Below are 13,946 nucleotides of genomic sequence, written 5' to 3'. Positions count from 1 at the left end.
GCCATTTTTCAAGCAGAAATGTCAATCTTTCTCTGGTTTTAGCTTCTCAAATATGAGGATGTGCTGTTTTATATCCTTGTAAACAGAATGTCTTTGTGTTTTTGACTGTTGGTCAGGCAAAACAAGACGATGAAGATGTCATCTTGGGCTTTAGGGAATTGTGATGAGCATTTCTGCCAATTCGCAGACCTAACCAGTTGAAAAAATAAATTGACAGATTACTCAATAAGGAAAATAATTTCTAGTTGCAGCGCTAGAAACAAGAAATGTAACATTAATGCAATTTTACAGAAATGTTCTCAACTTTAAAAAAGGATTAACTCAAATTTAAATTATGGATTTCTGTCTACTGTCTGCAAGACAAGGGTCTGAGAAAATGTGCCAAACTAGTTAAGTGCTTTCCACATCCACATAAAACAAAAACACTTTTCTCCTTGAGAACCACTCTGTACAGTGTGTGCGTTAGCACACGCTTACCCTCATGTCTAACAATGCACATGCATGTGCTGCATGTATTATGCATGAACAGTCTTTCCTGAGGGTGATTTATATAAGTCCAGAGGGGGTCATTTCACCCTGCAGCAGGCCTGTGCTGTGCTGTGCTCAAAAGGTGGAGGCTTCTCATTAGCCGACCAGGCCGCCTGGTTGTATAACCCCGACTCCTGCTGGTCTCTTTCTCCTTGGTCGGGAGATGCCAGGCTACAAATGACGGTGTCCAGGGGTCTGATTGCAGAATCAGAGAGGCAGGGCTGCAGCTGCTGCTACTGAAGTGTCAGCCATGATTGTTATCAGAGGGGTCCACTGCTCATTTTGGCCCGTATGACTTGTCACATACACACATACGCTCTCTTTCTCACACACACACACACACACACACACACACACACACAAAAGAGCCATACCTTGGCATAGTTTGTAGTCTTGATGAACCATTGTGTGAGCAGCTTCTGCTCCACCAGGGCGCCAGACCTCCAGGAGCAACCATTTTCATCCACCTGCTCATCAGCCAGTACCGTCTGATCAACAGGGTCCCAGTTCACCACAGCCTGGATAACACACACACACAAAAGAGCACACAAATGCAGATGAACACACACACACACACACACACACACACACACACAGTTAAAATGAAAAAGCATAGCTTAGGAAGTAGCTTGGATTTAATAGACAGACCAAAGGCTTATTTCAAGGTCGTCCCATTTCATTAAACATAATCAAAGGGCTTCTACCAAGCTCTCTTCTTTCCAATTCATTAATTTTCTTCCAACGGTATCGGGTGAGCGGGTGATTTCTGTAACTGTCAGGGACCTCATACCTAAACCAATGATATTATTCCTTTCAAACGAAAATCAGGATACGCACTTTAGTGCAAAGGCCATTCCTACCTCTTTCTGATATGCTAGTCCTGCTTCAAAGAGCTTGATAAACAGATACTGCGTCCATCTGTAGTAGTCTGGAAGACAAGTGGTCACTTCCTGTCAAGAAAAGCCAGAGTCTGGTCAGCAGTGTGTGGTGTCACACACACACGCATGAGAGAGCAAACCAGACCTAAAAGCTGTTTGATGCTCAGTTCTTCTTCAGTTCCTACTCACCCGGTCCCAGTTGAAGCAAAGGCCGAGGCTGTCCAGCTGCTCCCGCATGGACTGGATATTACTGAGGAGACGACACAGAGCAGCAACGTTAAGGTATGTATAAACAATGAACACTCAGAAGAACAGATGTGATATTTCATGTACCGTTTAGTCCACTCCCCTGGGTCGAGGCCTCTCTCAATGGCTGCGTTTTCTGCTGGAAGTCCAAAAGCATCCCAACCCATCGGATTCAACACCTGTGGATGCAGTTAGAAGCTCTGTATTAATGGTGAAATCATTTGTGATTCAACAGTTAATTAATCAACAACAATTTTGATAATTCATTAATTTCAAGTCATTTATCGTGCCAAAAAAATAACAAACATTCTTCGTTTTCAGCTTCTTAATGTGAAGATTTGCTTCTTTTCCGTTTTTTAAGGTGAGCACAGAGAAACTTTCCACCTTCAGGAGATGATTGTGAAAACTGTCTTCTAGTGTCAAACTGAAGTTCAAACATCCAAGTGAAGTAACAATAAGCAAAACATATTTTTGCTGTAATCTTTGCTTACTTTATCTGATATGCGACGAGAGGATTTATGCTAACAGTAACGGTAAAATCAAAAATATTTTATTGTATGAGGTAATTTATTCAGCAAAATTGCATTACGTTCCCCTAACTGCAGCACACTTAGAACCTTACATGATAATGTGTTGTTCCCTGCTGTGTTGTAAACTCCATTACACATTGTGGTTAATGCATGCAGACTTAACTGCAATTTTCATGTAACTGCAGTAACTGCTGTTATATAATGTAAAAACAAAAGGTTAAGCTTTGAATATCAGGATGTGACAGCTTTAGACTAGCCAGCTTGATGCAAATTACTTTTACAATTTTCTTAAACAATCTACAGTCACTTTCCTTCTTTGTCTGCTTTCTCCCTCAATCCCTCTGCACTTTGTATCCACATCCATTTTAGTGTCCCCGTCTAACATACACACCCTCCTTGACATAAATCTTTGTCGACTCCAGACGACTCATCTCTTTTTCCCTTTAGCTCTTCAGCTGTGTTTTTTCTGCTCACTGAGAGAGAAACGAGATGAAAGCACAGGAGTGGAAAGCATGAGTAAAGTAGAGGAGAAGCAGAGTGACAAGGAGTCGAGTACTGGAGAGGATCATTGCATGGACTTTAACGGGTTTGATGTTTCAGACAAATTGGTATCCTTGGTAACTGCATGGGCCTCATTTGTAAAGCCAAGTGCTGGATGGTATTAGGCTAAGAGCGCTCTGCACAGCAGACCACTGTGACTGCTCAGGAGGAATACAGGCACACAGAGCACAAAGATAGCCAATGTGAATAACAAAGCAGAATAAATACATGCGCCTCATTAGGATGGATACGCTACTACATTGTTTATTCAGTGTAAATATTCCATTAAAGTAAGACAGTATTCATGATGGGATGTTACAGGGACAGGCTGTGATGGATAGTTCAGAGAGCGGCAGAGACAAATGATCTTTTCACTGCTAATAGCTTCAGCTCCACTTATCCTAATGTCCACACAAAGCGTGAATACTAGTCCGACTCTTTACTAACCTGTTATCACGGAGACTAACCGCACATTTCAGAGCATGAGTGACAAGTTGCAGTGGAAGATGGACGTGGGAGTAGGCACATTTTATGACAATCTGTCCACTGTAATGCGGAGTAAGTGAGTGCCAACCTGAGACAGATACATCAATCCACAGCTCCAGGCTCCTCATGCTGACGACAAGGACAGGAGTGTTGGGAGACTTACTTTGTGAATGTGGAGCCACTCAGCTACATGCAAGTGTCCACCCACACAGTTCCAGCTAGAAGCGTCTCTCCATCTGCGGCAGCATTGAAATGCAACGCCAGCATTTGTCTGTCTGTTTTCTCATCACAATAATTGATGCAAACCAAACTCTAGTAATTCCTTCAATATTCAACTCTTGTTGAACTCCTGTCCAGTGAACAATGTCTTGTTCACTGGACAGCTAATTCCATGACGAAACAACCTTTGCCATTTAAGTTAACACATTTACACAGGAGCTCATGTGCACAAGCAACTACAGAGCAAAGAAGGACAAGAAGAGGAGCATGCCTTCAAATCAGTTTTCATTCACATCAATAAAAGGTTTATTTTGCCCAAATTATGAAAACACATTTACTCATTTATTGTAGCATTAGTGGTATCTAGCCTTGCAGATTGTTTTGGTTTAAAGATAGTTTGACATTGTAGGAAACACATTTATTCACTTCGGTGCAGAGAGTTTGATGAGAAGATTGATACCACTCCCATGTCTGTACGGTAAAAATGTAGCTGCTGCCAGAAGTTGGTTAGCTTAGCTTAGCATAAAGACTGGAAACAGCTAGCTTGGCTCTGATCAAAAGTAACAAAATCCCCCTACAAGCACCTATAAATCTCACAAATTAACACTTGTTCATCTAATCTTGTTCAATTAATCCATACAAAAACAAGTGAGACATGATGTGGTGTTACGGGGGGTTATTGGCCGGAGTATTTCTTGGTTGGGCTCAGTAACTACCTTTTTTTTTAACCTTTGGACAAAAACAAGCAAGCTGCTTCCCTCTAGTTTCCAGTCTTTATGCTAAGCTAAGCTAACAGTCTCTTGGCTCAAGCTTCATATTTACCGTACAGACATGAGAGTAATATCAATATTTTCATCTAACTCTCAGCAAGAAAGCAAATAAGCGCCATTTCCCAACACACCAAACAATGTCTTTGATTTCTCAAATTTTGAAAAAAAACATCTCTAAGGTTTCTGACTCCACCCCAATATAATGGAGGGAAATTTAGTTTGTCCTTTTCACAACATTGAAAAATGACTTGTCAACAGCAACGTCTTTCCAGAATCAGAGTACACATTACTCTGAATAATCCTCAGATCACAGTGTCATCAGTTTTCACAGGTACTACTTCGTCAGTATAAAAAAGATTTTTGTACCAGCTGTTAGCGCCCTTTTTGCACCTAGCAGAGCTTTTTCGCCAAGTGAGCTGTAGACACTTTAATCTTTTGAAATACCTGTTCAGTAGAAAGAACTCCCTTTCTCATTTTACAGTGATCAAATTACAGAGATGCACATTCTGCCAATGAACTCATTAGAAGCGCACAATATGTTGATATTATGTAGAACAACAGGAACATTGAGTCTGTAAAATTGGTATATTTTATGATAATAAAAAAGTGTTAAACGTGAAATACCCCTGAAAAGAGAGAAAATAACTTTAGGGTATGACAATTGACAGAGTGTTCTTTCCTTAATTAACCAGTGAGTACACTGTGTGAATACAGCGGAACAAGGTTTGCTTTCTGACAGATGCTGTGATAAAGTACACTCCGGGCAGGAAGTAGTTGCCAGTCATGTGAAACCATGTTTCTGTTCGGGGCCCAGAGAGACCAGACAGATGTGGAAGGGATTCTCTCTGCAGGGGAGGGAGATACACAAAACTTCCACCAGGAAAAGAAAAAGGAGAGGCTCGTCATACACCAACTATTCGTCAGGGTAAAGACAGGGATGGATGGTGTGAGGACAACAACCAACCAAAGAACTGAACATAGGTTGTCACCGTCGAAGGTGACAGAAGGTGTGTGTGACAGCAGGGGCCTGATCCGTCTGACAGACACTGGTCACAGCTTCATCAACACCAGCTGTTTACTGGACTCAAACAGAGTGCTGAATATCGACCGCAACACTTTGATCTGAGACACAGTCGAGTCAATAACACACTAGAGTTCTTGTGATCAAGAGTATGGATTTTACCTTTACCTTATTTACAGCTAATTTTAACCATAAAATGAGACCTAATGGGGAGGTTCAAAAATAACTGTAGGTTTAAAACCTTCCATTTCCCCAATTGTCAGTTTATAAGATCTAGGAAAACATTTCCTTGCTTTTAAGCAGACTTAATTTTTTAAAACTAATTTATTTTGAAAAAATTAAATAGGTCTAGGTGTCATAAAAAAAATTCTTAGCTCACAGAGAATCGTGGACTCATTCAATCTGAGTAAAAACACCCAAAATCAGTGGTTTAACAACATAAAAGGATGACACATTCAGAAATTAGGTCATTGTAGCAGAAAAACATGTTCATAAAAGTGTCCTCTTATGAACATGTTTGAACAAAATGTGTCAGCTATACAAAAACAATGATGAAAATGTAGCAAAAATGTAAGTAAAATAATCAAGCTACAAATTACACAATTACTGTCTACTAAAGCAATGTACATGACGTGCAAATGTACACTGTATTGGCAGAAACCAATACAGTCCAATAGAAACTAAGTACAAGTACAACAAACAAAAATCTAATTACATGCTCCCAGGATAGTGTAAACTTTGGTTATGTAATTGAAAGGTAGTGGTGCCAGGAGGTATTATCATGCTACTAATGGTACTTATATTAATATATATATTAATGCTATTGTTAGTACACTACATTAGGTACACTGTGCAAAGAGAACGTGAGTAAAGAGATATGCAGCATCACAGTGCAGTGCAAACAGAAATGATATTAATGATATTTTTAATAAATTGTTGTGTCCATGGAGTGATGTAGAGCAGGGATAAATAGATAAGACTCGGGCAACAGTGCAGTGAGACTTTTTAAATAAATCAGATAGTATAATGTTATGTACCAAATACAGTCCTCCATTGCCTCACTGTCCCAGTACAGAATGGTGGTTCACCAGTAATATTATATATACTATATTAACTGCCAAAAATAAAATGATTTTCAAAACAGAACAGCAGATGTCTCACAATTATAGTAGTTCACTACAATAAAAGGATGACACATCCTTTGCGATTTTGGGAAGTCAGTATAGTACACTGCATGTCTGAACAAAAACAGGGACAGTTAAGCCACAGAAGGACTTGTGGTGAGGGGCAGATAACGAACAATAAAGCAAACCCGGGCATAAATTAAAAGTTAAAAGCTTTGGCTTATTCTTAAAAAGGTATGGCCGCCCATTTTGAGAAGTTATATATGTTTATTTTTTTCCCAAGAACAATAGAGTCAATACTTGAGAGCATACACATACATACTCTTTTAACTCTATTCTACTCTTTAATTTAGAAACTGGAAATAAACTGGTTTAAGAGTCAGGTTTCACTGTTTCACTTCAAGAACTCCACTTTTTTGTGTTAGATTACAGTATTATCACACAATCAATATTTAGTTTTCTTTCTAGTTTTAGGAAAGAGTTTGACGTGTAAGGATCCTGAAGCAGCTAAATGGAATTCAGCCATCATTCATTTTATTTACACCTGTGCTTTTTCTGCTGTGACATGTCAAAATGTCTTCTGTGAAAAAGGCCTCTCACTAGTGTACTTTCCTTTCTAAGTCAAAATAAAAACATTCTTGGCTTATTTTATGTTTACTGCCAGCGCAGAGTGTACTGACCTTGCCTGTTTCAGGGAAGATAGTAGGAAATAGTAAAAAGACATTTACTAAAAGCAGACATACCTGATGGCCTCTCATTCTCTGGAAGTGTCCGATGGTGTCACTGATGGTGTACACTCGCACGTGGCCCATGTGCAGTCGCCCCGACGGGTATGGAAACATGGAGAGGACATAAAACTTCTTCCTGTTGGAACCCTGAGGAAAATCAACAGTCAACATAATGTACAGGGCTGTAAGGAAAGACCATAAAACGTGATTTAATTCCTGAGAGATGCAATAACACTGCAGAAGTTATTTTCTCCATTATCAGTCTGGCTTTTGAATGAGTCTTGTTTGAAAGACACTGCATTAACTTGATGAGGTCAGGACAGGAATCACATACAGAGCGAGAGCACTGACTGACTTCTACATTACTGTATGAGGCTGTAACAATGCCCGATTATAGTGCCAGAATCTGAACTGCGGCAGCGCTGATTATGAATGGTTTACAGTAACAACACTGTTACCACGGCAACACAGTAAGTACTGTGTTACACCCAGTTATACATGATTACAGGAAACCCAAGTCATGAAATTTCCAATAAATTAATTAGGACCAGGGCTGTCATGAATGCACTTAATCTCTGTCAGCCTGTCCCAGACGGGCGCACGGTCAGACCATTAGGATATATAATCAGCTCTGGGTCTCGGATGAGCTACCAGGGGCCAGAGCCAGTAATAGCTGGGAAACATGTGGAAGGACACTTAATGACCCATTAATCAATGAATCTTAGTGAAAAGGCTAAAGGTGTTTCCAATTTATACATATACAGATTTGTCCAGATAGAGGACTACACTTGGCTGGTGCAACCTTGGTTTATGGACTTCAACATTTATTTTCACTCATTCAACAGTAGTGACAGCTGTTTACACAGTATGAAGGCCAGCACTTCTGAAAACGTACAAGACTCACAGAGTACATTCACATGCACATTAGGATCCTAGTTTTGAGTCTTATCCTGGTTTTCAACATATTTGAGATATGACCTTTACATGGAACATGAGAAACCTGGTTATTCATATACATGATCACTGTATACATGATCATAACAATATCCAGGTTTCTGATCATCTGCGTGCAGAACGTGCGTCTTTATTCCTCAACATGTCAGCCACTCATTTCGGACATTTTTTGGTTCATGGCTGCCTCAACTCTGCTTGTAGATTGACAGAAAATATATCTGCAACTAGTATGATAATCTAGTAATCAGTCAAATCATTTTCTAAACATTTGGTGATTCCAGCTTCTCAAATATGAGGATTTGCTTCTTTTCTCAGTTTCATATCAGTGTAAACTGAATATCTGTTCAGTTTGAACTGTTGCTTGGACAAAACAAGACATTTGAAGACTTTATCTTGAGCTCTGGTCATTTGTGATGGGCATTTTAAACTTTTTCTGACACCTAATAGACCATTAGTCGATTTTTTCTTTTACTGACTAATCACTATGTAACTTGACTCGTGGACACACCTGCAAGCATGGCAGAGAATGATCATAAACCAGGATAAGGTGTTTACATGCTACAGTATCCAGGTTTCTAGCGGAGTACTCCAGTTAGCGTATCAAAGTTTTACAAAACCGGGATAAGAGCTTATCCAGGTTTCTGAAACCAGTATATGTTTACACACAACACATAACTGGCATAACGTACTGACAGATTTACTTGGCAAACTGGATGATCATGATGTCACCAGGCTAAAGACTGTATGAAAAGTAAAGGCCTTCTTACCTCCTTCAGCGCATCCTTCCGCCACTGTGCCATAATTCGTGGGTGCCACCATTCTTCCACTCTGCGTCGGGTCTCTGATCGGTAGTCCTTCTCCCACACTCCTGTCTCACTGAAAAGGGTGCGGATGCTGGGGGACAGTAGGCGGGGTACTGGGCTCAGGAGAGCGCCCCTGATTTGGGCAGACCGGGCAACACCCAGCGGATACAGAGCCAGCCTTCTCACTGACACCTGCATGGTTCTGTCACCTAAAACAGGGACAGATACAGTAAACCGGCAAGCATGACGGTGGTGCTGTTGGTAAGATAATGAAGCACCAGGGTTTCTGATCTAGAGGCGAGTTATCTACAGAAGACGACCATCAGATCAACTTCACTGTAGGCCTGGAAGATATGGCTGAAATTAATATTATGACATTAATAAGAATGTTTTTCCAAAACTGATAGGGCAAATTCAGGTACAATCACATTTAAAATGATCCGACTGATGTACTGCTAAAAAGATTAGTTGATTAATCAGTCGACAGAAAATAAATTACCAACTTTCTTGGAATCATTTATTTAAACAATTTAAATTTAAATTTAATTTTGTAAAATTGACACATATGATCATATCCCCATGATACAATTCTACTGAAAATAAAAAAACTGAATTGCATAATACTTAATTATCATCTACAACATTCAACATTATCACCTTCAAGTTCCCTGTCAGAATCTTTCAACTTTAGAGATACATTATGGACTCATGCCTCTACAAGCGTCTCCACCCAAAGAAAACAACACTTATACAAGCTAAATGCTCGGGTGAGCAGTACTTTCTAATGCTGGTACAAGCTAGATATGGTCACTACATGGTATAATAGGAATAAATGGGAATGGGATGATAATGATCACTCACAACAGCTTTGTATGCAATGTCCTAAAAATGCAACAAGGCCATTACAATCCCTCAACATTAGCATTTGGCACATACGGATTCAGACGTCTGTGGCACTGAACAGCACACGTGAGTCCACTTGTTGGGAACAGGGTGACTGATGGCTCAGCTCTGCAGCTCTCCATGTGATTTTTTCTTTCACCACGGCCATTTCACAGTCTGTGCTCTTTGCACCACGTCACTCACACAACAGCATGATTTTGTGAAATAAGAGGTTTATTCAGCGTGATGTGATTATGCTCTGCCTCACTGACAGGCTGTTCTTATCAAACCGCCTGCCTGCTCAGATGTGAGAATGACATTTTCAATTAACTGGTTTGCAATTATTCACTATTTCTCTTCAAATCTGCCCTGCAGTTGTATACAGTTTTCTTTGCATTACAGGACTGTTAACTACTCCAACAGCCTCGGGACGTCACCTGGATGGACGTTCCTGCTTCCAGAATATGTCCTTCAAGTTTTGTGGACACTTGTAGATAGTAAGGATGAAATTCTGCATTATAGGAAAACAGGATTATTCAGACGATTGAGCTACTTCAAAAAGCCTTTACTCTCTTTTGCATGAACACAGCAGTTAGGCTAGAGTTCCCTGTGGCTTAATTTAGGTCGGACAGTCAACTGCATGTATGAAAAAACAATTTGACCTAAATTTGTCTTCTACACAACGCACACACAGACATGTATATAAAAACACAGTTTCCAAGGTAACCTGAGATATCCGAAGTCTCTGCCTCCATAGCAGCGGAGGACAACTGCTGCTAACCTGACCTGTCATGAGAATATTTTTTTACAGCGTGACGTATCTGGATCCCAGACAGCGAGACCTTTATAGCTGCTGAGTGGAAGAAGTGATAATCTGCACGCCCTGACACCAGGCTGAGATGACTCAAAATAATGACTGTTTATCTAAAGCTGTGGAGAACTCATCGAAAAGGTTGTTCTATATATTCTATGGTGTTAAGAAAACACAAGATTATTGTAGAGAAAGAGCTCAATGCAGAGGTGTAGATCCCATAATGTAGCTCATTAGGGAGAGTGACCTACATGGTTGTTTAGCAGATCAAAATACACATCATGAAAGAGGATTTCAGCAACTAAACAGCACATTTTGTAGCTTAGACTTTAAGAAAACAAAGAGTTTTTGAATGAAAACAGTGTCACTGAAATACAGTCCCCACATCATTTAGCAAGAATCTGACCAGCCTGAAGGATTTACTGACCGGGGTGGACAGATCTTCTGGGGATAGCTCTGAGCTTTTTCTACCAAATGAGTGTAAAACCAGCAAGAAGTGCTCCTCTCCTCTCCTCCACCCACCTGCTTGTGGGAATGCGTTTTTCACTAAATTCTCTCAAGTAGAACCTAAGCATCGCAGCAGCCAACGCTCCTCCCTCAGGCTGAGGCTGGGAGAGCCGAGCACTCAAGGTTGTGTGCATCTCCAAAGGTGCAAGTGAGTGGGCTGAGGCGAGAGACTGAGAAAATGTTTCTATGGTGACTGGGTTCATCCGTTCGGGTGTCTCCTGTAAAGAGTGACTGCAAACTTCTGCACACAGCAAGCTGGCTCTGCTGTGTGAGAAGATACAGCAGAGGAAGGCAATGCGTCATCTGAAGATGTGTAGTTACTGGCCATGTCTAATGCCTGGTGTTGAACTTTTTGGGTACCAACTGAAACGTGTCAAAAAACGTCATGTATTGGCAGTTGGCATCGATGTTTGGTCAAATTCTTGGTGTTGTTAAACTAATTGTTAATAGATTTAAAATCATAATTTTGCTCATTTTAGATTGTATCGTCTTCAGGCAATGGTATGGCTGCTTTGCATTTAGACAAAATTAAACACTGATGCACTTGAGAAGTTTGGCTTTAAGAAGTTGTATTTAGTTAAATAGAAAAAGAGATTTGGAGACCAAATTTACTTATGAAAAATATTATGATTTTGTTATCAGAACGAAAACTCAGGTATCATATTTGTAACGGCAACAAAAAGTTTCAAATGCTATCCAGAACCAGTCATGATATGACAGTGATGTACTGCAATATCAATATTGTGATATGTGATTACATATTGTCTGGGATTTTGGTTATTATAATATTGTAAAAGAGCTTAAATGTTGCTACTTTTGGTCTTAAAGGCTACATTTTTTTGCTAAGTTATTTTAAGACTGTTCCAGCTGAGTGAAAGTGAAATCAATCATGAATGCCTGCTTGGTCATGTTATCCAAATTACAAATAGTCCTGTGTGAATAATTTGCTGTGAATAAATCATGAAGCAGTCGATTAAATAACTGACACAAAATGAGAAGATGAGAAAATTAGATTAGCTGCTTTACTCTGTTTTAAAGGACTGTAAACTGAAAATATTTATTGTTTTTTACTATTTAATGACATTTTAAAGACCAAATGATAATTTGATAATCGAAAAGTAATGGACACATACAATAATTATTAGTGGCAGTCCTAATAAATACCACCTGAAAGCACTAATGTCATCACCAAAATATCAATATTGACATATCTGGTCAAAGATTTAGGTACATTTGGTTTTCTCAAAATAGCCCAGCTCCTCTCACATAATCTACAATTAGGAAAAGTAACAGACACATACAATAATTATTAGTTGCAGTATCAGTTTAGGACTGGTCACTAAATTCATGAAATTGTGTATTGTAATGTTGCATCAATTTACCTCTCAATCATCATAATACTGTAATGTTTGCATAATTCTCTGAGAAAATCGATAACAGGTCAGTTTTATTTTAAATGATGTATCACGCATTCAAGGGGAACTCACTTGACACCTGAACCTCAATCATAGTGAGAAACATACGTAACCATCAGTTAAATGCAACGTAAATTTAACTTCTCAACACTTGACTGTGCTTTCTTGATATACAGGGCAGCAATACATTTAAAACATCCTTTAAGCTAGCATGACCAGCATGACATTGATTTACATTATTAAATGTATCCTCCTGGTCTCTCCACACAGCAGAGCAGCCGGTCCTCTGTTAGCTACAAATGAACGTCTCACCAAACCCCTGTTATACCTGCTCATGCTAGCATAGCTACTAGTTTTATTTCTTGTTTCCCGGTTGACTGCTCAATCTGTCTGCTGGTTGCACACACAGTGGATATAAAACAGAAGAAAAATTCTTTAGTTTGAAGGTTCTTACTGTTTTGTTTCCAGCTTCTTTGTTTCAGGGTTACGGTCGTAAAGACATAAATCCAATAATCCAAGTTATATATGTCATACCCAGGTTTTAAATACGCTGTAAATGACCTGTTTCACTGTATCTCGAGTTCGCCATAGGCGCCGCCATCTTGGATTTCAATAAACTTTATCAACATGGCGTACGTCGACAAAGACAAACTCATGTCGTTAAAAAATGAGGGCTCAGGCAATCATTTTATACAGTACGTACGTACATTTATTTTAAGAGATCTTTTCATTCAAACCTTTATAACAATATTCTGTCAGCTTTACCCCTACATCTTCAGCTTCTTGATTTTGCATACATTACAGGGTGTGTGTACTTGTAGATATATGTTTGTGAGGACCAATTTGAGTTTTAGACCTTGGGTGTGAGGACATTTTTGGAAAGTGAGGACAATTTGGCTGATAAATTATTTACTGATGATTTATAGATCGGTTATTAATAAGAACAGCATTTGGGTTGCCAGTTTGTGAAAAATCCCTATTGATGGTGTAATTTATATTAGGTAACAATACAGTTATAAATGTTTATAATGCATTAAAGGTGGGGTATGCGATTCTAATCCAATACACGTCTTTTTGTCAAATTCAGTGAATATCTCCTCACGGTCCGCTAGCTTTCCGTTCAGTGTGCGCGCTGAAAAACAATCTGGTGTTTGTACACAATCCTGGCTCTGTGGGAAAAGGGAAATAAACAAAGTGGCTTGGACTGAGCCACACAACACTATTCCAGCCATGATTTGAGTGTCAGGTAACGTTAAATGACTTGCTGTTCGCCAAGATATGCTGTTGTTGTGATGTTAGCTATAGTAGCAGGAGAGTTGTGAGCATCGCTGTCTGTACCTGGTTTGCTGCCTCTGAGAAACCGTCTCGTCCTCTCTTGCTGTTAGCTTTGCAGCAGCAACTGTAGGGACAGTTTTTATTAACCCACAACCAAGCTAACGTTAGTTACATTACTTGCTGTGTCGTTGTTGCTCTATATCATGGTATCTGTCATGGTATTGGATTT

The 13,946-nt window shown here is 39.6% G+C and overlaps 1 protein-coding gene across 2 annotated transcripts in view; it reads right to left on the bottom strand.

Annotated features, from left to right (window-relative positions):
- The window catches only part of lars2 (leucyl-tRNA synthetase 2, mitochondrial), a 30,722-nt gene extending 17,657 nt beyond the window's left edge, over nt 1–13,065 (bottom strand). Inside the window, exons 1-7 of one of the 2 annotated variants that reach the window (XM_044208516.1) lie at nt 12,897–13,065; nt 8,792–9,036; nt 7,086–7,217; nt 1,740–1,831; nt 1,596–1,656; nt 1,389–1,478; nt 903–1,046 (exon numbers count right to left, since the gene is read on the bottom strand). In XM_044208516.1, the coding sequence (XP_044064451.1) occupies nt 903–1,046; nt 1,389–1,478; nt 1,596–1,656; nt 1,740–1,831; nt 7,086–7,217; nt 8,792–9,025 (753 nt within the window). In that variant the 5' untranslated portion in view covers nt 9,026–9,036; nt 12,897–13,065. Of the gene's footprint in view, nt 1–902; nt 1,047–1,388; nt 1,479–1,595; nt 1,657–1,739; nt 1,832–2,573; nt 2,656–7,085; nt 7,218–8,791; nt 9,037–12,896 lie in introns of those variants that run through there. The other variant, XM_044208517.1, reaches the window with a different exon arrangement.
- Nucleotides 13,066–13,946: the final 881 nt, after the last annotated feature.

Source organism: Siniperca chuatsi, linkage group LG9 (genome assembly GCF_020085105.1).
Source record: "Siniperca chuatsi isolate FFG_IHB_CAS linkage group LG9, ASM2008510v1, whole genome shotgun sequence".
Classification (NCBI taxonomy): domain Eukaryota; kingdom Metazoa; phylum Chordata; class Actinopteri; order Centrarchiformes; family Sinipercidae; genus Siniperca; species Siniperca chuatsi.
Note: the sequence above shows the minus strand (reverse complement) of the source record. Positions and strands in the feature narration are given on the sequence as shown.